At 44.0% G+C, this 24096-nt stretch overlaps 1 protein-coding gene across 17 annotated transcripts in view; it reads right to left on the reverse strand.

Moving 5' to 3' along the window:
* Positions 1-1413: 1413 nt before the first annotated feature.
* KIAA1217 (KIAA1217 ortholog) overlaps positions 1414-24096 on the reverse strand; it is a 507222-nt gene continuing 484539 nt past the window's right edge. For 6 of the 17 annotated variants that reach the window (XM_039523552.1, XM_039523548.1, XM_039523557.1 and 3 more), the window contains 6 exons: positions 17486-17640; positions 16672-16818; positions 9991-10110; positions 5318-7012; positions 4735-4857; positions 2893-3746 (listed from right to left, as the gene is read on the reverse strand). In XM_039523552.1, the coding sequence (XP_039379486.1) occupies positions 3255-3746; positions 4735-4857; positions 5318-7012; positions 9991-10110; positions 16672-16818; positions 17486-17640 (2732 nt within the window). In that variant the 3' untranslated portion in view covers positions 2893-3254. Of the gene's footprint in view, positions 3747-4719; positions 4858-5317; positions 7013-9990; positions 10111-16671; positions 16819-17485; positions 17641-24096 lie in introns of those variants that run through there. The other 11 variants (XM_039523549.1, XM_039523554.1, XM_039523559.1 and 8 more) reach the window with 8 other exon arrangements.

A 24096-nucleotide genomic window follows, 5' to 3' on the forward strand; every position in this document is an offset into this window, starting at 1 on the left:
GTGAATGATAAATTTCACTTAGAAGCTTGTACATACAGCCTTTATTGTCAATGCTCAGCATGTGGAGAGCAGCTATACTGATGTAAGTCATAGGAGCCTCTCAGCCAATATACTACTGTAACCCTATGGACAACTGAGTGGAGAGGCAGGGTGACCAGATCGCAACTGTGAAAAACATTGGGGGGGGAGGGGAGGGAATAATAGATGCCTATATAAGGAAAAGTCCCAAAAATTAGGTATGTCCCTTTAAAAATGGGCTATCTATCTAGTCACCCTATGGAGAGGTGACTAAGTAGCCTTTAGCAACATAACTCATTTTTCCCCTGCACCACACAGTGGTAGGGGCAGTGCTGGGCACTGGGCCAAGGATACACAAGTGGGTGCTAAGGCTAGTATTGTAGCCATCCCCTATGCTTGTGCTGCTGCCGCTGGCTCAGATTTAGCAAGGCAGGATGTGTGTGTGGTTGGGGGGGGGTGTTAATGCAGGGACCTACAAAGCATGGAGCTTAGCTGCAGTGGCACCTCATAGCCCAGCAGGAGAGATGAGGCACCAGTGGCAATGGATGACAGTACTGCAAAATGGAGGAATGTGACACAGGGTAGTCCGGCATAAAAGTACATTTGTCAGTGCATTAAGGAGGGCACAGCTATAGGTGTTAGTAGAGGCAAGATTAGGATGGGCTAAATTTTAGATTTAGTATTTAGTCCAGGGATCCCCAATGCGATGCCCACGGGGGCATCTAAATGCACCTGCATCCTGGCCAGCAGTTAAGCATCTGCCGAAATTCGGCAGTGACGCTTCAATCATTAACCAAATATGGGGGGAGAGGGGTTGACATGTTTTGAAAAACGTAACCAAGCTCTGTTTGGATAAATTCTGTTTTGTGCACTCACGCTAGCAACAAATTGTCAAGCCTCTGACTACATGTGGGAATCTGTCACGGGCTCTTACTAAGCAAATGGAGTGTCACTGCTGGGAACATGGATTCATTGGTGTTATGAAAAGGGTTTGATATTATTTTCACTGTCATCTAAGTGTCTTTACCAAAAGCCTGACCAGTACATTAATGAAGATCATGTAACTTGTTTATACATGGAGATGTTTTAAACTAGAGCAGAGTCATTTACCTAACTCCCACCCAGACCTGATCTCTTCCTGCTCTCACTGACAGCCAGAAACAAATGTGACATTCAGTAAATTAGTTTATATTAAGACCAGAAAATTAGGCCAGAATTTGGGGACTGGGAAGTTCAGTGGAAATGCTTTGATATCAAGAGCACTGTTTGCAAGCAACAGAGTAAAATCTTATAGCAGCAGTCTTAGCACAAAGTCGCTATCCACCCTTTTATTGTCTTTAGTATGGAGAAGACGTTTCTAAGGCTGCATACAAAGAATAAATCCACTTCATGTTAGTTCCTCAAGTGCATAGAGAAGAAAACAGGGAGAACCACAGCTGTGTTGGGAGGGAAGTATCAACTGAGTAACACTATTGTCTTAAACACATAGGGCAAAGGAGACAAATTAGCAAAAAAACGAGGGGAGAGGATGGAAGCTGCTTATGTCCTTGCCTGCAAAGTAACCTTACACAAGGCAGTGGGTGTTTCTGCAAAGGCAGCGCTGACTAACTGTCATGTTGACAAGCCTTGCTGCTGTCTCTGTTCTAATCCAGAGCAGCTCTACTTGACCCAGAGTTGGTTCAGGTATTTGCATTTGTTACTGTATTTGCATAAATACTGGTGTGATTGCTGAAGTCTTGGACAGAAGGCTTCCACTGACAATACTACTGCTGCCAGGGACTCCATGAACCTATCTGTGTGTAAGGGATCAGGGCCTCCAGCTTTCAGCCTCGAGTAACAGCAACTTGGTGGGGTTTTTTTCTTTTTTTTCTGTTAAAGAATAATAGACATAAGAAACCAAATGGAAAGAGAAGGAGGCAGTCCTTTTTAATTAGAGAAGGGTGGTTTCCTCTTTCCCTGTTTGGCCAGGTAATTCTTCAATGGCATTAGAAGGTACGAGTCCAACTCTCAAAGAAATACAATTTTACTCATTATGTCAGACTGTTTACATTAAAAGTAAAGTTTTTGAACAACCATTTGAGTTGGAACCATTGTAAAAGTTATTAGTGACAAAATACAAACACAGCATGCAGCCCTTTATTTTTGTAAAGTTCTTTGCTTAGCATAGTTCTGTATACTACATTATGGTGTTAAACAAATTTATTTACAAAAACGCGAGCTATGCAAACTTTTTGCTCCTTTCCATTTGCTCAATATTCACCTCTCCCCATATATATATATATATATATATATATATAATCTTTAAAGCATGCATAAAAATTAATTTTGGTGTAGTAAAACTACTCTATGTGCCCAGCCACATACAGTATTTATTTATATATATATATTTATAGATATGTACAAAAGGTTGCCAGTATACATAACAGTACAGAAGTGTACATCTTAAAATCCACACTGCAATACATGTTACCAGGTCTCAATAAAACAAAAGAATAATGGTGGATTTAGCTAAGAATAAAAGTAATGAGCAAATACCTATGTAAAAACAAAATTTATTTTTTTTGGATAGGCAAATTATTAAATATAATTTGAATGGCAGTGCAATATGTTAAGTTACCTCATACACATTAATACCAGTCTTACTCTGTTTCTTGTGTAGAGGTTTACTGTCCAGCATAACACTTTCAAATGTACATTATAATAGTATCAAAATGTTTTGGCAAAAAGATATTGAAAGGAACCATGATGTTTTGTTGACAAAAATAGAAATCTGTAACAAAGCTAAATAACACTAAAAGAAAAGAAAAACATCTCGTTTCAGTTTTACATTTGTGTATAATCACACTTTAGTATATCTCTGTTCACTTGTAGTTCCCATAATGAAAATAGCTTTATACAAAACAACTTACTAAAATTTCTGGAACCATACATTGTTTTTTCCATGCTCTATACATTTCTGTGCTCACACACACGGGTTCACTCTCACACACCTTCTGCACTTTTTGTAACAGGTGCTAGATATAGAAAGAAAATGCTCTATTATCATTAACAGCAACAAAGTTTTACAAAACAGCTTCACTCTAGTCTATGGTATTAATCCAGTACTTAGCACATGTTTAATATTAAGTTTCAAACAATAAAACAAAATGATACATTCTCTTGCTAAAATATTAGTTGCGGATTCATTGATAATAAACAGAAGCCGTGGTGAAGTTGCGCGCACTAGCGTTTAGACTTTATGCGGTCTCCTTGGCTGAGGGGGTGAGTTTGCTGGCGTTTCCATTCTGTGACTTGTAGCTGGTGAAGCTAGGTGTATGGATTGTCCTGATGCTCTTCAGGCCTTGGGTCAGTGAAGTGGGAGAGGTAGACAAAGGGGGGGAAGAGGAGGAGGAAGGGGGGGATGGCCGGCCATTTTGAGTCTGTAGTGAGAATGAAAGATGGTGACCTTTACCTGTGTAAGTGGGGTTCTGAAACTTTAAGGAGCCGTTAGAGACCGAAGGAATTAGGGAGGTAGAGTGAGCAGTGCGACCTGTTTGAGGACTCAGAAGGCTAAAGGAAGGAATGGACGTTTTAGTAGGTGGATTGAGAGGGTTAGAGCTGTCACCACTAGAAGCAGGCACAGAGCTGCTTTTCCCAGAGGTGGGAGAAAAAGAAGGGATCTTAGAAGCAGGTAGGGTAGGGGAAGTAGCCTTATAGTCCCCACCAGCTTTCTTAGCACCTCCATTAGCCTGTAAATAAAGATGGCAGGAGACAGTTTGTCAGAAAGCTAGTAACATAAGTAAACAGGGCCTGGGAAAACAGCCCTACAGAAAATAAGAATTAACAGTTCAAGGCCTGAGCTAAGTCTTGCAGCTGTGGACTGGACCTGGTAGAATCCCCAAAGTGCACAACAAAGAATGCATAGAGTGCGAAGAGAGATCACAAAGCTTGTGTGAGAAGTCACATCAACCTACAGACTATTTACTACACTGGTCATGCTTCAGGATTGTTAATGTGAGAATGGAAGCATTTGGATGGAGCGTTAATGTGCATCTAATGCAATCCATTAAACCAGAGGTTCTCAAACTGGGTTGGGACCGCACAGTGGGTCACAGCCCTGTTTTATGGGCTCGCCAGGACTGGTGTTAGACTTGCTGGGGCCCAGGGCCGAAGCTGAAGCCTGAGCCCCACCGCCCAAGGGCTTCAGCTCTGGGCAGCAGGGTTGGGTTCCATGCCCCCTACCTGGGGCTGAAGCCCTTGGGCATTGCCCCTTCTCCCTCCTACCCCTCACCCCCACGTGGGGATTGGGGCCCCCCAAGCTCAGATTTCAGTCCCCACTCCTGGGGTCGTGCAGTAATTTTTGTTGTCAGAAGGGGGTCGCGGCACAATGAAGTTAGAGAACCGCTGCATTAAACACATAGGTTAGTATCCGCGCTTCCTTTAAAACGCTTTGAACAGAGGATTTCCTAGCTGTCCTGATGAATCACATTTACCGAAGGGAAGTAAACAGGTTTGGCGTAAATAGCAGATGTTTTATTGCAGGCATGCAAAGTATGGTGAAAGTGTAATAAGGATCATAAAGAGATTTTCATGCCCCCAAGATCGAGGATGTCTAGTTAGATCTCATTTGAAAGAAGAAATCCATTATTTGGTAGAATCTACGTCAGTGACTTGACTTACATTTTTTAAAAACAGCTTTAAATGTCCATCCAAAGATTTGGTTTAGGGTAAAACTACCTGTCTGTATTGGCGTGGATCCTGTAGCTTGTGCTGTCTGCCTGCTTTATCCAGGCTTCCTTGTCTACTTTTTGTAGCCATGGGTATTGGCATCCTGCTGGTCTGTGAAGCGGTGCTTGAGCCCTGTTGAAAGGATTGTAGAGACACAGGGGAGACAAGGAAATCAGTGGTAAATATGAGTGCATTTAAAAAGAGGAATCACACACCATGCGCAAAGCAGCTTTGTGAGAGAAGCCGAAGTACTACATGCAGGGGAAACATCAGAGATTCATGTCATGAGCCACACCACTCTTGTTAATTCTAAGAATCAAATGGAGGAATCTGCTCAACTACTGATCAAACTGGATTTAATGTCAGTGTCATTTCTCATTTCACACAGCAGATTATTGACCCAGCTTCCCTGCATTGCCCGTCACCAAACAGCAGCAGAGGTAAAACAATCTATTAGCTGTTAGACACCTAGTGGGGAGACCAAACAAGCCACCTGAAAAGAAGCAAACAAATCATAAGACACCTCTTGCTTAATGGTGATTATTGCAGATTTTAGAAAGCAGCTGGAGTTTGATTTCTCCTACTAAGGTACCTTACGTGAAGCTGATAAGATTGACGAAGGGGATTCTGAGGCAGCATGGCTCTCGTCCAATACTACAAGTTCTCTGGGTGCAGCCTCTTGTGTTATATGGGAAGAATAGGGGGCACTGCTTCTTACAGAGCCACATGCAGGTTCAGGGACAGATCTTGGACTCATCTCACTGATGGTGTTCTCTAGCTGTTTAATGGTCTGCTCAAGGCTGTCCAGAGTCCTGTACGTATTCTTTCGAATTTCATCAGTTCTAGAGCTCTGTGTTGATGTCTCAGGAATGGGATCTTCCTTCCCAGAACTATCTTTGGTAACATCCTCAGGCTGAGACCCTGTGATTTCAAATCTTTTGGCCTCCTTGTGTTGCTTTAGAGTCCCATCTTCTTCCTCCTCCTCTTCATAAACCACCACCTGTAAGGTCTTCTTCCCAGTTTTGGTCCCTGTACGTATTGCTTGAGTCAGAGCAGCCAGCTGCTTTTTAGGGAACTTAAATTTAAATTTTTTCTTAGCATCCTGCCTGCTTCCAAACTGATCAGGAGAGTCCAGTTTCATTTCTGAATTTAGACCATAAATTTGACTAAATTTGTTAAAACCGGTCTTTGCTATTTCTTGTTCCTCAGGAGTTTTTGTTTCTGTAGAGTCAGAATTAGACTGAAGTTTAAATTCATATTGTTGCTCAAGCCCATGATTTGCTAAATAATCTGTAGCAGCCCTTCCATTATTAATTGTCTGCAGTACTTCATTCTCTATCACAGGGATTTCAGAGATTTCATTTTCTTCATCCTCCTCCTCTTCCTCTATCTTCTCCTCTGTCATCATTTTCTCTAACTCCTCATCACATTCTTCAAATATGGTTGAAAGTCTTTTATAAGCCGATCTAATATCCATTGGTTCTTCAAAGATGATGATGACTGGTTTTTTGTCCAGACAAACTACTGGTTCTTCATTCTCTGTACTCTCTAGTACACCTTGTTGGGATGTCTTGTCCTTTTTGGCATCTATATTAACTGTTTGTACATCTCCTCCCTTCCTGTTTACTATATCATGAACTTCTCCAGTCGACAGAACCTGGACAGTTGTCTTGGTAATCATAAAAGCAATGTTGTCTGTTGGTGGGTTTTCTTCAACTGGAGAGCTAGCTGGAGACTCTCTCTCCTCAATATAGTTTACATTGGTATTTTTAGATACTTTAGGCCTTAGCACAACCTGACTGTAGTCAATTATAGGCATTTCTTGCTCCTGTGGTGATCTGGAAGCCTCCTGAGTTTGCAACTCTGTTTGCCTGACAAGAGGTGAAACGTTGCTGATTGGGACACATTTGCCTGCACACTCTAGTGGTTGGTTCTGAGGCATGTCATAATCAGTGTGTCTCAATATTCCATAGTTCAGCTTTTGTTTTCCAGTTTCAATAGCTGGATAATGCACTCCTAAGACATCTTGACCCCCTTTTCTTCTCTCATTTTCTGGCAAGCTTACACTAGAGAAGTTTGTGCTGATATTATGGGGGTTCTTGTTGGAATAGTCTTTATTCCCTACAAACAAATCTTTACTGAATACAGAATTCTCATTCATTGAAAAGCCAATTTTATTTTCAGATATGCTGGAAGCATCAGAACTCCTCTCGTCTTCAGTTTTCCCATCCCTCTTCTCCTTAGGGTGGTCACTATCTTTTGGAAATCCTGTTGTATCCCCATATACCTAAGGGGGAAAGTTGGATGACTTAGTTAATCAGAGTTGTTACTTGCAAAGATTTTTTTCTCCAATTAATCACCATATCCTCAGAGGAAGTGAAGACCTTGTGAACTCACTGCTCTGTCCATTGCTGCACAGCCATGTCTATAATAGTCTTCTGATTTCTGTACCTCTTCATGGGAAAATTCCAAATTCTGGTAGGACAGTGTACAACATAACACTGCACAAAACTATGCATGTGCCCAACATGTACTCTAACCAAAGACTGTCCTTTTTATAAGGGCTCCAGAATGTGTTGTGCAAAAGCCTAAGTTATCTTATCTCTAACATTGTTTTACCTTGACCTGTTTAGACACCAGATTTCAAAAATTCCTTAGTTTGCGGAAGACTGAAGCTTGAACTAGATACAGTATTTGACTAAGATCTGTCAGGAACAAATCAAAGCAAAGGGACTGATTTGTAACTGTGAATATTGACAGTCCATGCAGCCTGAAGGCTCACTGGGACTGTCTCAGTTACACCTCCCTTCCAGGGGTCGGCACCACCATGTTGCATGATGGACACTTGAAAAAATTACCGTACTTATTGAAAAATTACCATGGACATGTTGCTGCTCCCTTCTCAGTGTCACCATGGTACAGTCTAGCTCACCGTGAAAGTAAGCTTTGAAATGTAAACAGCTGTTTTCTAACTGCCTCTAATATTCCTCCTGTCTAAGAGGTGATGTTCTGTGCTAATGTAATTGCTGTCTCACCATACCAAAGTCATTCTACAAGCGACCACTGCAGAGAAAAATGGTGTTTAAGTGAAGCACTAAATAAGTGACATATTTAACACCCTGAAAAACCCAGAAAATAAAATTAAACCTATTTCTTTAAAGAAACAAGTCCTATAGGCACATGATGATTTCATCCAGTTTATAGAGACACGTTCCCAGGGAGGCTCTGAAGTGAGAAACCTTGCAGACAATACTTCAGAGCAGTAAGCAGCAGGGCAACGAAGCTTTTTTTGTTTGTTTTAAAGAGCAGATATATTCTATTGCAGCAGAGTGACAAATCCCTGTGAGAAGGCTTGCCCTTCATTATTGCTTTGTTGTTACTTATGGTTTTTGCTGTGGGTATTGGGGATGAAGAGGCACCTTGCTTATAACTGATGTAAAATAACCATTTTACAATCAGATTTCTAGTAAAAGTATTGACAGAACAAAAGTGTGAATGAAAAAAATGGTTCAAATACATCAAAAGAACAATATATTTATACCAGCAACAACTGCTCGCTCCAAGTTGCAAACTACCAGTCATGAAATTCAGTCTCCAACACCGAGGATGCATTAGAATAAAGGTACAGTAACTTAAGTGAAGTCATTTAATGGACTCCAAGTGCAGACTGTCTCAATGCATGCTTCTCAGTATTATAGATAAAGCTCAGAAAGAAGAAAGTCAGCTAGCAGTGGGCTAGGTTCATAGTTTAAAATCTGTACTCAACATGCTCACAGTTTGTTAGCACTAACGGAGATTATGCATGGAGGACACAAACTACTGAATGGTTTGAACAGGGAGGAATTATCATGCAAAACAATCAAAGCCAGAGAGGAATTAAAGTTCAGTGTGACACTCCAGCCACACTTCACATAATGGTTTGTGTGTCAGAAATAACATGTCAGCTCTTACTTGTTTCTTAAGGGCCCAGACCTGCAAGTTGCTGAGGGCCTTCAGCTCCCATTACAATAAAAGGCTCAATATATTTAATGGCACTTTTTGTAAGAGTGGGGAGGTTACACCTGGGACGCTGGCTGCATTCTACATCAAGTGATTACATCCTACCTATCCCCCATTCCCCTGGATTTTCAGGTTTTCCATTTTACACTGCCTGTCCCAAACTTTAACAATGCCTAGAGACACTATACCAAACCGCCATGCACTTCACCCCAGAAATGGCTGCACTCTTGGGGGAAATGAAGTGATACTTGTATAGTCTGTATACCAGTTGGTTAAGTTTGTTAGGCTCCATTGGATTGAAAGGTGCCCGTGAATACATGCAATCATGCAAGATGTAAGCTCAATTAACTTTAATTGCTGGGAGTTTGTGGTTGTGTCAACCATTATTACAACCTTGAATAGTATTTTTGAGTCAGTTCTTTGGAAAAAAATGTTAGCACTCAGCTATTGCACATTTTCTAAAGTATAGTGCAGACTCAGGCTGCTGGGTGACAGTACAAGCATCTGGCCTTTTCAACACTGAAGTTGAACTGTCAAAGAAATCTGACAAAATTTCTCCCAAAGAATATTTGGCTATAACCCCTTTCCTCCCCCTGCCCAAGTCCTCTGTCACGCTCAACCTCAGGATTTATCCATGCAATGGAGAAAGCCAAAGACCAGGTTGAAAGGTTCCTTGAGCTTCAATGTTGTTTCAAGATATTACAAATCTCACTACACTTGTCATGTGATGTAAAATTTGTACTACACTATCTGCTGCTGCTGCGGGTTCATAAGTTGGGACCAAAGAGAGAAACAGTGCTGAAGGCAAAACTAGGCCTTCATAGCCCGGTTTTCAGAGGTGCTCACCTCTAGCTTCCACTGATATTTAAATGACACGTACAGGTACTCAGCACCTTTGAAACGCAGGTGACTGGTTCCTGTGACTGGCACACTGACTTAGTGAAAATGCTCTAAGCTGCTACCTGAGATGTGGGTTTTAATCCTTAGGCCTTGCCACTCCACTGGGCAGTGGTGGTGTATTATAAAATGAGTCTGTCAAGCTCGCCTCAACCAGAAATCTTATTAACGATGAGCTGACACCCCCCGCCCCGCAACTTGGGCACATGCACAAATATAACTCCTGTCTGCCTGCCTCGGGGGTAAAAGCAAATAAGCCACTGGGACGGGATTCACAAGGAAAGGACACACACGACACAAAATTAGTCTTGAAGCAAGGAAAGAAGGTTATGCGAAGGGGGTGGCACGTTTGTGAGTGCCACTTGTTACCTTCTTGTCCTTGTGGTGTATTAGAGCGCCAGGCCTTGTGTCTTTAACATGTGTGTCATTTCTGGACTGGTCAGCATGACTGTTTGAATTTACATCCATAAAAGAGCACTTCTGAAAAGCCTAAGGAATGAAAATACTGCAAGTTAGCAGGACACCCAGTTGGCTTTTGACAGACACCCGCAAAGGAGTTCTGCTTTAAAGAGGGTATTTGTTTGAACATTGAAAACTGTCTCTAATTTTGTAAAGCATGAGATTTAGAGTATCAGCAAAACAAAAAACAAGGTTTAATTTATTCCCACTACTGCCCTGAATGTCTGAGTGAAATGCTATTTTCAGATCAGGTAGCACCTCAGGGCTGGCAAGCTCAAACTGCATTACAAATAATGAATTTGTTAGACAGTCTGCTGAGTCCCACTTTACACTCTGTGGCACACAGCGGTGAAAGGAGTTGCCTGAGGTTAAACGGGAAGATCCTGGTAGATCTGGGGACCAAAAAACCCAGCTCCCACACCCATGTCATAACCACAAGACTGTCCTTAATTAAATGACTTCATTTCTCAGCATCCCTGTCTTTAACTTGTATGCCTAAACCTGCAGCATCTGACATAAAACTAAGCTTTCAGCTAAAGAGGCCCAATGCAAGAGAAAGCTCCTTAAGGACATGGCTGCACTGCATCAGGGAACAGGCCTTCCATCCTGGGTCCACAGACCCCCGTGCTCTCAGAGCTCATGCTAGCTCTGTTGATGTTGTGGCTTGGGCGCTGAAGCCTGGAGGGGAGGGAAAGGGGAGTGATCTTGAGAGCCCAAGTTCCAGCCTGAGCCATGCTGTCTATACAGCAATTTTTCTAGCACTAGGGCAAGCCCTGCTAGCATAATAAGCACTAGAGAGACACCCTAAGTGTCTGACTCCCCCTTACTGCCCGAAATACTTTTCATGTATGGGTAATAAGCTCCATTTCCAAGAGGTGAGTAGTGCTGTTTTGTCAGCCCCTGGCCAGCCCCCAAGTTCTACCCTCAGAAATGCATTTTATCAGTTAAGCTGCTGACAGGGTCAGTTGTAACACGTGTAAGGAAATGTTGGCATGTGGGTAGGGTTTGGGCATTCAGTGAACTAGAAAGGAAGAATAAAATTCCACATACACACCCCAGAGTTCTCATTTTCCACTCATTCCATCAGGACCCAATACAGGGCCTAACTAACGGCATTTCCACTGCCACAAAACTCTTAAACCTGGTCCCATGTGTGTTCTATCTGCAAACATGGAACCTTTGGGAACCTGCAGGTGATTTTAAGATAGGCAACAAGAAGCCTGATGATTCACACAGCCACGGGACCCCACTGTGAGCTGAGGCACAGAAAAGCCTATGCTAATGAATAGTAAGTACAGTGAAGTGCAACTGAACACAAGTTCAAGTTGGGGGAGCGGCATGGAAATGCCACGCAGGGCTGCATTGCACATGGTAACACAGGGGACAGCATCTCTGGTGTACATGTTTGGTGTGTACATATGACAGTGATACTGCCCTCATGCAGGTCTTGGCTTAAACTTCTTGTTGCTATTCTCTCTCTCCGTTACCTCAGATCCCAGGTTTCTTTCCCTCCTGAACTACCATCATCTTTCTAGTCTGCTGTGGTCCCCACCAATCACGTGCTTGCGCTCTCTGGATCCTGTCACTGTCCTCAGTGCCCCAAAATGTGTTTCTCTCTCCTTCCCTGCCCCCAGCTCTTCTCCAGCACTCCAGGCCCTGGCCTACCCGAGGCTGTGGGTTCTTCAGGCTGCTATCAGCCACACTATAGCAACTATACTCCAAGGTGGTGAGGTCTAAGGAGTTCACGTTCTTCAAGGCCTATGGACCCTATACTTTCCTCCTGCAGCAATGCGCTGGTATAAGTCAAGTCGTAGGAGAATGGGTCTGCTGCTAAGTCCTCCTCCTCCTGCACCATAGAGTGTGGGCTCTCAAGACCTTACTGAGCAGAGCTGGCTTCTCTCTAATTCCTTGGGGGGGTACAGCCCAGCTCTCCCACTAGTTCAAGAGGAGGGGCTAAAGGCCATTATTGCCGGTAGCTGTACAATGTACAGGTGCACAATGCCGACAGCAAGTCCTGGTGTAGCACATTGGGAGTGCTGCTGACATGCACTTGCACGCTGCGTTATCAGTAAGGTAAATCAGCAGTGCTGTGGAGGAAAGGTGCATGCCAGGGAGGGAGTGGCAATGAGAATTAATTACACCATTGCAGGTAAGGAAGTGATATTGGGATGGCAAGTATTGTGGTAACTATACAATTAATTTATCTCACTCTCATGCAATTTATAGCACTAAATTACGGGATACAGTCAGGCACTTCCTCCAAATATAACATCCTTCCCCTCTCAGTCGCTCTCTTGTTACTCCCTTTCCAAATTATAAATAAGCACAGGAAACTCATAGTGGAGAACTGTAGCAGACTCTCCCAGTATTCTTTTTTAAACAAAGTTCTCTTTATAGATCCCTCTTTTTACTTAGATTCATAGCGTTTAAGGCCACGAGGGACCATTAGATGATCTATTCTGACCTGTATATCACAGGCCATTCAATGCTATCCAATTAGCCCTCCATGCAGCCCAATAACATGTTTTGCTAAAGCATATCTTCCAGAAAGACATCAATAGAGGGAGAATCCACCACTTCCCTTGTGAATTTGTTCCAATGGTTAATCACCCTCTCTGCCAAAATTTGTATCTAATTTGCTTTGGTCTGGCTTCAGCTTCCAGTTATGCTTTTCTCTGCTAGATTAAAGAGGTCTTTAAGACTCAAAAACAACGAGGAGTCCAGTGGCACCTTAAAGACTAACACATTCATTTGGGCATAAGCTTTCATGGGTACAAAACCCACTTCTTCAGAGGCCTGGATCTTTAGGACTCAGTATTTTCTCCCCATGCAGGTACTTATACACTGTAATCGTATCACCTCTCAGTCATCTCTCCGATAAACTAAACAGATTGAGCTCTTTTAAGTTTCTCACTAAGGCATTTACTCCAGCCATCAAGTACTCTTTTTTTGTCTCTTTTCTGCACTCTCTCTCCAATTTTTCAACATTCTTTTATAAATATGAACACCAAAACTGACTGCATTATTCCAGTACTAACCTCACCAATGCCTTTTACAGAGGTAGAACCACCTCTCTACCCGTATTCAGCACTCCCCTCTTTATACAGTCAAGGCTTGCATTAGTCCTTTTTGCCAGAACATTGCACTGGGAGCTCATGTTCCGTTTGCTTACCACTTGGACCCCCAAATCCTTTTTAGAGTCACTGCTATCCAAGATACAGTTGCTCATTCTGTAGGTGTGGCCTTCATGCCTCTTTCCTAGATGTAAAACATTGCCTTTATCTCTATTAAAACACATTTTGTTTGAACAGACACACTTTATCAAGTGATCCAGATCACACTGCATGGTTGCCTTGGCCTCATCATTATTTGCCACTCGACCTTTATGTCATCCACAAATTTTATCAGCCTGATTTTATATTTACTTCCAGATCATTAATGAAAATGTACGAATCCCTAAAGAACTCAAGTAAAAACACCCCCAACTTGATGATGATACCCCATGGACAGGGGCGGCCTCAGCACGCCAAGCGCGTGCTTGGGGCGGCATGCCGCGGGGGGCGCTCTGCTGGTCGCCAGGAGGGTGGCAGGCGGCTCTGGTGGACCTCCCGCAGGCGTGCCTGCAGAGGGTCCGCTGGTCCCGCGGCTCCGGTGGAGCATCCGCAGGCACATCTGCGGGAGGTCCACCGGAGCCGCGGGACTGGCAACCAGCAGAGTGCCCCCCCGCGGCGTGCCGCCGTGCTTGGGGCGGCGAAATGGCTAGAGCTGCCCCTGCCCATTGACAACTATATTTTTAGATAGTTTGTCAGCTAGAGAGCTGTGTGGAAGACAACAATTCTGTTTCACAGCAACTTTCGAGTTCAAACTTTGTTTTCATTTTGCATTTATTAATCCATTTAATGTGTGCTCTCTTGATACTGTATAGTGCCAGTTTCTTAAATCCGAATGTTGTGCAGTAATAAACCAAATGCCTTTAAAAAGTCTAACGGTATACAGTTTTATCAATCTAACATGTACTCTCTTCAAAGAATGATATCAGGTTTGACTAGACCTATTGTCCATAAAAACACACATTGATTGTCATTAATTGTATTCCTATCTTTTAATTCTTTTAATTGAATCCCATATCAGCTTTTCCATTATTTTGCCCAGGATTGGTGTCATGCTAACTGACTGGGTCATCCCATTTGCCCTTTCTGAGCACTGGCGCAACATTAGCATTTTTCCAGGCCTCTGGAATTTCCCCGGGACCCCAAGATTTATTACAAATTAACGTCAGTGGGCTGGAGATCACCTCAGCCAACTCTCAGGACTCTTGGGTGCAAGTTATCTGGACCTGATTTTACAATGTTTACCCCTAGCAGATATTGTCTGACATCCTCCTCTTCAGTACCCAGACTCTGACTTTCCTTCACACCCTCCTTCCAAACCCTATATTAGCCTTGTCCCCATTAAACCCTCCCATTCACAGCCTAACAGAGGAAGAGCAATTGGGCAGCTGGGCTGCCTAAAGAGAGACAGGAAGAGAAGGAGAATCAACCTAACTGGCTGTAGACCCAGTGCCGCAGCAGCTCCTGGAGCCAGAAGGACACACTGCAGGGGAAAACCTGCTCTCTGCTGGCAGCGTAGCTATCTAAGATGCCAGTGGCTGATGCCTGAGAGGTGTGGAGAGGCAGGATGTGTAAGGGTCACCCAAGCTGCCTATCAATTGGCAGGCCTGTCTCATGCATTAGAAGCATTTTAAGGACATGCTATACCCACTGCTGAGTGGATTGATTAGATAATTCTGTATAGTGCTCCATAGAGCCTATGTATTGTTACATAACCCCAATCTGTCCTAACCCTAATCCAAACCCCCATTTGCTCAAGCTGTTTCTCCTACCATAGTATGGAGACCGTACCACATAGAGCAGTGGTCTCCCACCTTTTTACGCACAAGATCACTTTTTGAACTTAAGATCAACCCAGGATCTCCCTCGCTCCTTCCCCGAAGTCACGCCCCGCTCTCTCCATTTCCCCCCTCCCTCTGTGACGCGCTCTCCCCCACTCACACCGGGCTGGGGCAGAGGGTTGGGGTGTGGGAGGGGGCTCCGGGCTGAGCCAGGGGAAGATGGTTGGCGTGCAGGAGTGAGGGTTGCAAGCTCTGGGAGGGAGATGGTCACATTGCACCTAATCTCATAGAATCCACTGGACATTTCATGGGTTTTACTTTTTATTAGTATCATTTGTGGTATATTGCTCCAAAATCCTTCAGGGATTGTCAAAATCAATGTAACAGTCTCAACTGTTGGGTGTACACTGGCTAAGCCTGGGACTGGGGGTTGCGGTGCAGGAGTGAAGGGTGCAAGCTCTGGGAGGGAGTTTGGGTGCAGGAGGGGGCTCCAGGCTAGTGCAGAGTGTTGGGGTGCAGGAGAGGTTGAGAGGTGCAGGCTCTGGGAGGGAGTTTGGTGCAGGGGATTGGTGTGTGGGAGGGGATTCGGGGTCTGGGAGGGAGCTCTGGGCTGGGGTGCAGGAGGGAGTGCGAGGTGCAGACTCTGTCTGGGAGGTGCTTACCACAGGCGGCTCTCAGAAGTGGCTGGCTGCTGGGACGTCTCTGCGCACGGCTCCTGGGGAAAAGGGGGGTGTAAGGCAGCTCTGTGCACTGCCCACGCCTGCAAGCACCACCCCTGCAGTTCCCATTGGCTGGTTCCCAACCAATGGGAGCTGCCAGGACAGTGCTGGGGGCGGGGGCATCATTTGGAGCCGCTCACCCTCCCCTTTCCCCCAGGGGCCGCAGAGACGTGCCAGCAGCCAGCCGCTTCCAGGAGCGGCATGGGGCCATGGCAGGCACGCAACCTCTGAGCCCCGCTGGACTTTTAGCAGCCCGAGGATTGCAATCAATTGGCCAAGGCTCTAGGATCGACCAGTCGATCACAATCGACAGGTTAGTGACCACTGATATAAAGTATGCAGCTCGGAAACACTAGAAACTCACTGACTGCAGTTTTAATGTTTGTTTTTTTACTACAGTGTCATTGTCAGTGATCTAAAACAGTTCCGCCTGTTGCAAAACGAAAGACCGTGGAGTGAGTCTCTCTTCTCAGAAGCTGCTGCCAGAATGATGCATCCCATTATGGAAAGCTAAATTCTGTGATGTACCAAGAACTTAGACATATATACACATGGAAAGGGGACCAAGGTTTAATGTGATGAGCCCAATCAACCGTGTAAGCCTAGTATCCTCTGCTCCCACCAACTTCCATGAGAGCGGAGGGCACCAGGCACCATGCAGGCCTGGGTCCTGCGTGACAAACTCGGGTCAATGCTGAACACATTGAATATGTACAGCACAGCAAACCTATTTGTGTATCTGTCACGGTGGATTTGTCCAACAGCAGTGCCAATACCCCTGAATAGTGAGCCACAGAAACCCTGCTTTTCCAGGCCAGAACAGTGTGGTGGTTGTGTTATGTAGATATTTATTCACAAAGGGTATTTGGGTGAGATTACCATGCTCATTTTCCTTTGTGATCCTAGCTAAGAACAGAAGCAAGGTCTGTAGAAGAGAGTGAGACTATATAAGTATATCCATGTGCAACTCAATGTGCATACCTGCAATTCTGCCATTATCCTGTCTCCTTCCTCTTCCTCCTCGTCCTTTGTGGCAGATGCTGTGACAGGCAGTGGTGCCCGGGATGAGGCTGGATCTTCTTTAGGTACTTTGGACTGTGCTGTTTGGCAAGCATCTTCGCTGCCTTCCTGAAAGGGTGAAGAACCACAGAGAGCCAATATATATAAACCATGCTAGTGCAAAGCAAACACAGTAAAGTCAATAATAATGCAAGTCCCCTTATTGCATGATTTCGGGAGGGGCTGAGTTGTTTGTTTAATGTCATGTCTTAGGAGCTCACTTTTTTATCAATTTAAACCCAAATAATATGGTGCTAGATCACTATAATCCTGATGCTATTGATATAATGTGTATGAGATGGAGAGGCATCCCCATACTGCCTCCCGCCTCTTTTATTTCACTTCAAATGTAACAGGTGGGTAAAGTACGCAACAAGAAACTCTTTAAATGTTTCTGTGGAAACTCTTGACGCTCTGAGCTGATCTTCCCCATCTGCATACGATGGGCTTTTTATTTTTAATCTTCTTATGACACACTGGATGAAAGCCGCTTGTGATTTGCATTTTACGTTGTTATAGAGATAAGTGGAGGGATAAGAATTATGAGAACAGGACTGGACAAATCCTATTGGCTGCTTTTTGATCAGTAGAATTTCCTGGTGACCTATGAGTCACCTCTCTGGACCATGGCCCTGTCTCAACTTTTTCTATGGTTTAGACAAACAGCTGAAGTCTTGGAACGTTTCATGTGCCAGCCATTGACTAAGTCAATTAGCTATTGCCTGAATCATCAAACCTTGACAATGGTGGTCTCTTTTTTGATTGCATAGATGACGTCTCCTGATCTCGTTGTGGTGAGGCCAGATCCTGGTAGATAGCTGCGACGTGGAGGTGGAGGAGGTGGTGACTTCACCAGCTTGTCAGCTTCCTGTTCTGCAATGGGAGCATCTTCTGCAAAGTAACATGGCATCACAGAATGATCATTGCTAACGGGGAATGGCTCTGTTTTTTGTACCCTCTACACCACATTAGAGAAAAAAGTCCTGCTGCTAAGAACTGCTGCACAGAGAAATCAGGTCACTCCACATGGAAACTTGGATTTCACCGGAGGTGTACAGGTTAGGCTGCCCGACATACCTAGGTGCACTTCGAGCTGGCACATTTTGTAAGTGCATGTCTGCTTTCACAAGCACAAGCTGTGTGTTATGGGGGTATTTTTGCCATTACCCTGCCCTCTCTTGTGCCCGCCTCTGAAAACCAGTGAGCCTCCTCCTATTCTTCCAGCACATGGCAAGTTAAAAATCAGCGCATAATCCTGTTCTATCAGCGGGGTGCTTTCTGCACTGTGCTAGAAAGGGATTTAAATGCCACTGTTACAACTCAGGAAACACTGGGTTATGCTTGGACAGCAAAGGCACCCAGGAAAATAAAAGGAGTACTCTGCTCCAGGAGCAAGTAGGCACCACCTCTCCAATTCACTTAGTGGACTGAGGGCCGGGGAGTCCAGCTCACCAATTATACCCTCTCCCCAGCAATGCAAGCTTTCATTTTTTATTTTAATTACAAGTTTCAGTAATACACAGATTTGCCCCGAATTTACAACGTACTGGCTCTAATGCGAATGCTATGCCACCAAAAGAGTTTCCAACTCATGGCAGATTAAAGCATAATCCAATAGCTCAGCTATGCAACCCCTGCATTTTGACAGGGGCTCCTGAGTGTTCTGAAGAGGACAGCAGTTTCCCCAACCAGACACCACCACCCCTTACAAACTGCTACCTCATAATTCATTCCTATTTGCAGGTGTATGTTTGCACACAAGCCAAGCAGGACACACTGCAGCAAGAAACATGCACTCAGGGTTTTTTTTTTCTTATTGTTATTTACAAGCTTCATTTAAAAAAAATAGAAGTCTGTTACATAAATAGATCAGATAGACATGTACAAGGGAGTTAAAATCTTCTGTTCAGGACTGCTAGCTGCTTGGGGTCAAGAAGCAACTTTCCCCATGGACAGGATATTGCATAACTGTCAATTATGGAGATTCAGTGCCTCCCTCTGAGGCCTCTGATACTGACCACTGTCAGAGACAGGATACAGGACTAGACAGAGGTTGGTCTAATCCACAATGGCAGTTCCTATTTTTCTAATGTGAACAGCCTTGTCTTTGTTCTCTTGTTAACTCAAATGTTCTTCAGAAAAGGTTAAACTTAAAGAAATGTTCTATTGTATTATATAAGTCACCCCTCCCTAGTTATCTGGCACTGACTCACAGGGTTACAACAAAAGTAAATCTCCAGATATGTTTTACATTAGAGCTTTTCTCTTATCAGCACATACCATTATGAAGCTTGTAATGAATTCTGTGTATACTTCTTCCAGGACAACTAAGAGATTTTCTTGAATTCCAGGCTAAAGGAATTAGAGTTATTCTCTTATCCCTTACACATGACACACAGCAATTTGGCGTCCCAGACGCTTACAGCTAATGGGTGGTAGGTCCTGTGGAAGTCACAGCTCCTTCACAGGCTTGTCCAATCTGCCAGCCTTACAAATGCAGCAAATCCTAAGCGCTAGAGCGTCCACCGTTTTCCCTGCAGTTACTTGAAAATAAGAATGATGAAAGAATAGGAGGCATGGAGGGAACGGCGGCAGATTGATTTCTATTGTGTAACCCACACCAGTGCCTTCCCTATTTTTAAAACTGGCAAATAAAAAGGAAAGAGACAGGGAACCAGGAGGAGGAAAAATTGAGGTGGTAAGTGTGACAGGTGCAGGTGCACTACCTGGCCTTTGGTGAACAAGGGGTTAATGTCAGATCAGCTTCCACACCTCTCTTTGCGTGGGAGAGGCTGTAATAGAGCATAAGACTAGGTAGAACCCAAGGCTGGGTGTTCTTCTGTTTTCTCTGTTAAAGTTATTTTATTTTTATGTTATAAACCTTTGAGGAAACAGCAAGCATTCCCCCCCTCCCGCTGAGTCATGCTGCTAGAGTGCAGAGGAGGCTAAGGGCAAACAAGTATAATTCAATTTGGCTAAGGTTATTAAGAGTGACGTGATTTTGGGTGCTTAATTTGAGACACTTTAACAGTTCATGATTTTCAGAAGGCAGAGGCGCAGCAGTTTGTGAAAAATCAGGCACCTCGAGGGCATCCCATGTTGGGCACCCAAAACCACGAGTAATTTTAATAATCTTGGCACCTTTTGTGTCAATTCTTTCCCATCAGGTATAGCAACAGATGAAAGATTGGAACTGACTGATGATTTAGCTTTATACCTCCACTGGAAATAGGGTGACCAGACAGCAAGTGTGAAAAATCGGGACAGGGACTGGGGGGTAATAGGAGCCTATATAAGAAAAAGACCCAAAGATCAGGACTGTCCCTATAAAATCAGGACATCTGGTCACCCTAACGGGAAAAATTAAAGAGACAATGGTTTCAAAGAAATACTGAATAAGAATCTCAAAAATACATAGAGCCAAGATTTCAAAAACAGATGCCTAAAATCAAGCCCATGTCCAAATTTAGACACTTTTGAAAATTAGGCCACTTATTCAGGTGCACTAATTGGATGTAAGAGCCTGACTTCAAGCACTCATTTTTTTAAATGTTAGCCTTAATTTTCCAGGATAAATATTTCAATTTCGTAATCTGTTCTGGATGGAGAGCAATTGAGACCATGTTTTCTAGCAACATGATCCATCTGTGCTCTGTGTAAGAGCATACAAAGCACCCTGTTAATTGGTTGCTAACATACTCTGTGTACTCTATTAGTAAAGTAGGTGGTCTGTCTTCCCATATGTCACTCATTTTTCTAGCCTAGAGTAGGCAGTAGCATGTTGAAACTTTCTTTCTGAACTGTAGAAGATTTGAGTGGTATGTGAAAAGTTTAATCAAGGAATTAAGTAAGGAAAAGCTTTGTTATTCCTTTAAGTTATGTGACTATTATAGGATTCATTATGCAAAACAGAAGGCAGATGTCCCATCATTTCATCAAATTTTTCCATAAATCTGCTAGCTGGACACCATGCAAATTCTTATTCTAAAAATGGATTAGTTAAATATGTAAGTAACAAAAGCTCCTCTTTGTTATCCTCTTTTACACCTTCTCAGACATTGTCACAGCTCAGTGCACCCATATAATATTTATTTTCTCTGATTCTTTCTATGCTGTGCCATTCACCACACAAGCAAATGCTGTTAGAAGCCAGTCATCTCACTGAACTGTACACAATACCTGGTAGTAAGGGGGGTGAACTTTAACCACCTAGACATCTGTTGGAAATGTAAAACAGCAAAACACAAAATCTGGGACAACTTTTTGTTTCAGAAAGTGAAGCAAGTAACCAGAGGGACAGCCATTTTAGACTTGATTCTGACCAACAGGGAGGAATTGGTGGCAAATCTGATGGTGAAAAGTAACGAGGATGAAAGTGATAATGAAATAATAGAGTTCATGATTCTAAATAAAGGAAGCAGTGACAGTAGCAAAATAAGGACAATGGACTTCAAAAAAAAGCAGACTTTAACAAATGCAAAGAACTATTAGGTAAGATTCCATGGGAAGAAAATCTAAGAGGATAAGGAGTTCATGAGAGCAGGCCATTTCTCAAGGAGATTAGAAGTCACAATTGCAAAACTATCCTAATGCGAAGGAAAGCTAGGAAGAACAGTAAGAAGCCAGTATAGCTCCAGCAGGAGCTCTTTAATGACTGGGTCCAGTACTATTCAGTATTTTCATTAATGACTTGCATAATGGAAGTAGAAATTTGCTGATGACACCAAGCTGGTTGGGGCTGTGAGCACTTTGAAGGTTTTGATTAGAATGCAAAAGAACCTTGACAAATTGGAGAATTGGTCTGAATTAAACAAGATGTAATTCAATAAAGACAACTGAAAAGCACTTCACTTAGGAAGGAAAAAAATCAAACGTACAACTACAAAATGGGGAATAAATGGCTAGATGGTAGTACTGCTGAAAAGGATCTGGGGGTTATAGTAGATCATACATGGAATATAAGTGAGTGGTGTGATGCGGAGGTGAAAAAGGCTAATATCATCCTGGGGTGTATTAACAGGGGTATTGTATGTAAGACATCAGAGGTAATTGTCCTACTCTACTCAGCACTGGTGCGGCCTCAGCTGGAGTAGTGTCTAGTTCTGAGTACCACACTTTAGCAAAGGTGTGAACAAATTGGAGAGAGTCCAGAGGAGAGCAAGAAAAATGATAAGTTTAGAAAATCTGAGCTATGAAGAAAGGTTAAAAAAGCCTGAGCCTGTTTAGTCTTGAGAAAGGACAAATGAGGGGGAACCTGATAACAGTCTTCAAAATACGTTAAGGGTTGTTATAAAGAGGATGGTGATCAATTGTTCTCCATTTCCACTGGAAGTAGGACAAGAAGTAATGGGCTCATATCTCCAACAAGAGAGATTTATATGACATATTAGGAAAATCTTTCTTACTATAAGGATAGTTAAGATCTGGAATAGGCTTCCAAGGGAGGTTGTATAATCCCCATCATTGGACATTTAAAAAAAAACAAGTGGGACAAACACCTGTCAGGGATGGTCTAGGTTTACTTGGTCCTGCCAGAGTGCATGGGGGTGGACTTGATGACTTATCAAAGTCCCTTCCAGCCCCACATTTTTTATGATTTTTTATCATTATGAACATTTAGTCTGTCTTCTTGCATATCACAGGAAGTCTGACTAAATTTACACAGGATTTCTCCTAGTAATTCCTGCATCAAGCCCATAATTACTGGCTGCACATGTCTTTTGGAAAGCCATCCTATCTTGACGTAAAGACTTCAGGTGAGAGTGAATCCAACAAATTCCTAAATACATGGTCCCAAGTATTAATTCCCGTCACTGTTAAAATGTTGTGCCTAATTTTAATCTGAACGTGTTAGCTTCATCTTCCAACCACTGGATCTTGTTAAGTCTGTCTGCTAGATTAAAGAAACATTAGTCACCTCTTACTCTTCTCCTTCATAAACTATAAAGACTGATATTTGAAGTCTCTCACTGTAAAGGCATGTTTTCCAGACCTGAAATCATTCTTGTAGCTCTTTTCTGAACCCTTTGCAATTTTAAACACCTTTCTTGAAATGTGGATACCAGAAGTGAACACAGTATCCCAGTTTGGTCTCACTAATGCCATATACAAAGGTAATATAACCGGTCTACTTGTACTTGATCTTACCCTGTTTATACATTCAAATGGTACATTCAGTGTTCCCTCTAAATTGTATTTTTTGTACTGAGCCAGATACAAACTCCACCGAGTACTACATTTTTGTATAGGATTGCGTGTGTTTGTGTCGGGGGATGAGGGGTGTTATGAATGTTGTGAGAGGTGTGCAGGGAGGACTGTGTGTGCGTGCACACATGGGGGGGTTATATGTGTGTGTGTTGAAGACTGTGCACAGGGTGGGGGGTTGTGTGTGTGCGAGTCCATGTGGGGGTGTGGTGAGGGGTCTGGGGGTGTGTTGGAGGCTATGTAAGTGTGCTTGGTGAGGGGTATGGTGTGTGTGCGTGGTGAGGGTTGGGGTGAGGGGCAGGGTATGGATTTGTGGTGAGGAGTCTGAAGGGGTGTCTATGGGAAGGCTGAGAAACATGCAGGGGAATTGTGTATGGGTGGGTGGGGTGCAGATGTGTGTGCATCACACACTGGTCCCTGTCCGCACCAGTGGCAGGGTCCCAGAGGAAGGTGATTCACTCTGCAGCAGCTGCCTGAGGAGCCTAGCCAGGGGTCTGTATGTGGAGGGTGGGGTGGTGTCAGACTGCACTTCCCTGCGGCTGGGGGTTTCAGACCACCCCCCACCACCCCAGGCGCACCCAGGAAGGGTCCCTGGCTGCAGCTCCCTCTGCTCCCACTCCCACTGTGTCCCTGGAAACCAACTGCCAGGCATGTGGGTGGGCTGGGTTGGGGTATTGGTACGTTGGCCTGATTGGGCTACAGCTCTGCAGCCTGCACTGCCCTGGGCTGACACGGCAGAGCCCGTCCAGGCCCCTCATCTGAGCTCTTGCACAAGGTGCATTCTGGAGCCACCACCCTTTCCCAGCTGCGTGCGTCCCCATCCCAAAACACTCCCAACTCCCCCAGAGCGAGGAGGTGAGGGGGGCACACACGCCGTGTCACAGGGTAGCGGGACCAAGCAGAACAGGTTCTTAAAAGGTCATGCCATATCTCTTCTGGGGCCGCACTGAGGAGATGTGAGCAGCAGGGATTCGGACCTGCGCTGTATACACAAGACTGCTGCTCCACTGTGCAGTTTAAAGGGAACATTGCTTGCAATCACCCTCTTAGCTACAGCATCACCCCAGGAGCTCAGGTTTAGCTGGTGAACCAGCATGACCGCTGCATCCTCTACAGAGTTCCTGCTTCCCAGGACATATCCCC

The sequence above is a fragment of the Mauremys reevesii genome, linkage group 2, assembly GCF_016161935.1.
Source record: "Mauremys reevesii isolate NIE-2019 linkage group 2, ASM1616193v1, whole genome shotgun sequence".
Taxonomy (NCBI): Eukaryota; Metazoa; Chordata; order Testudines; family Geoemydidae; genus Mauremys; species Mauremys reevesii.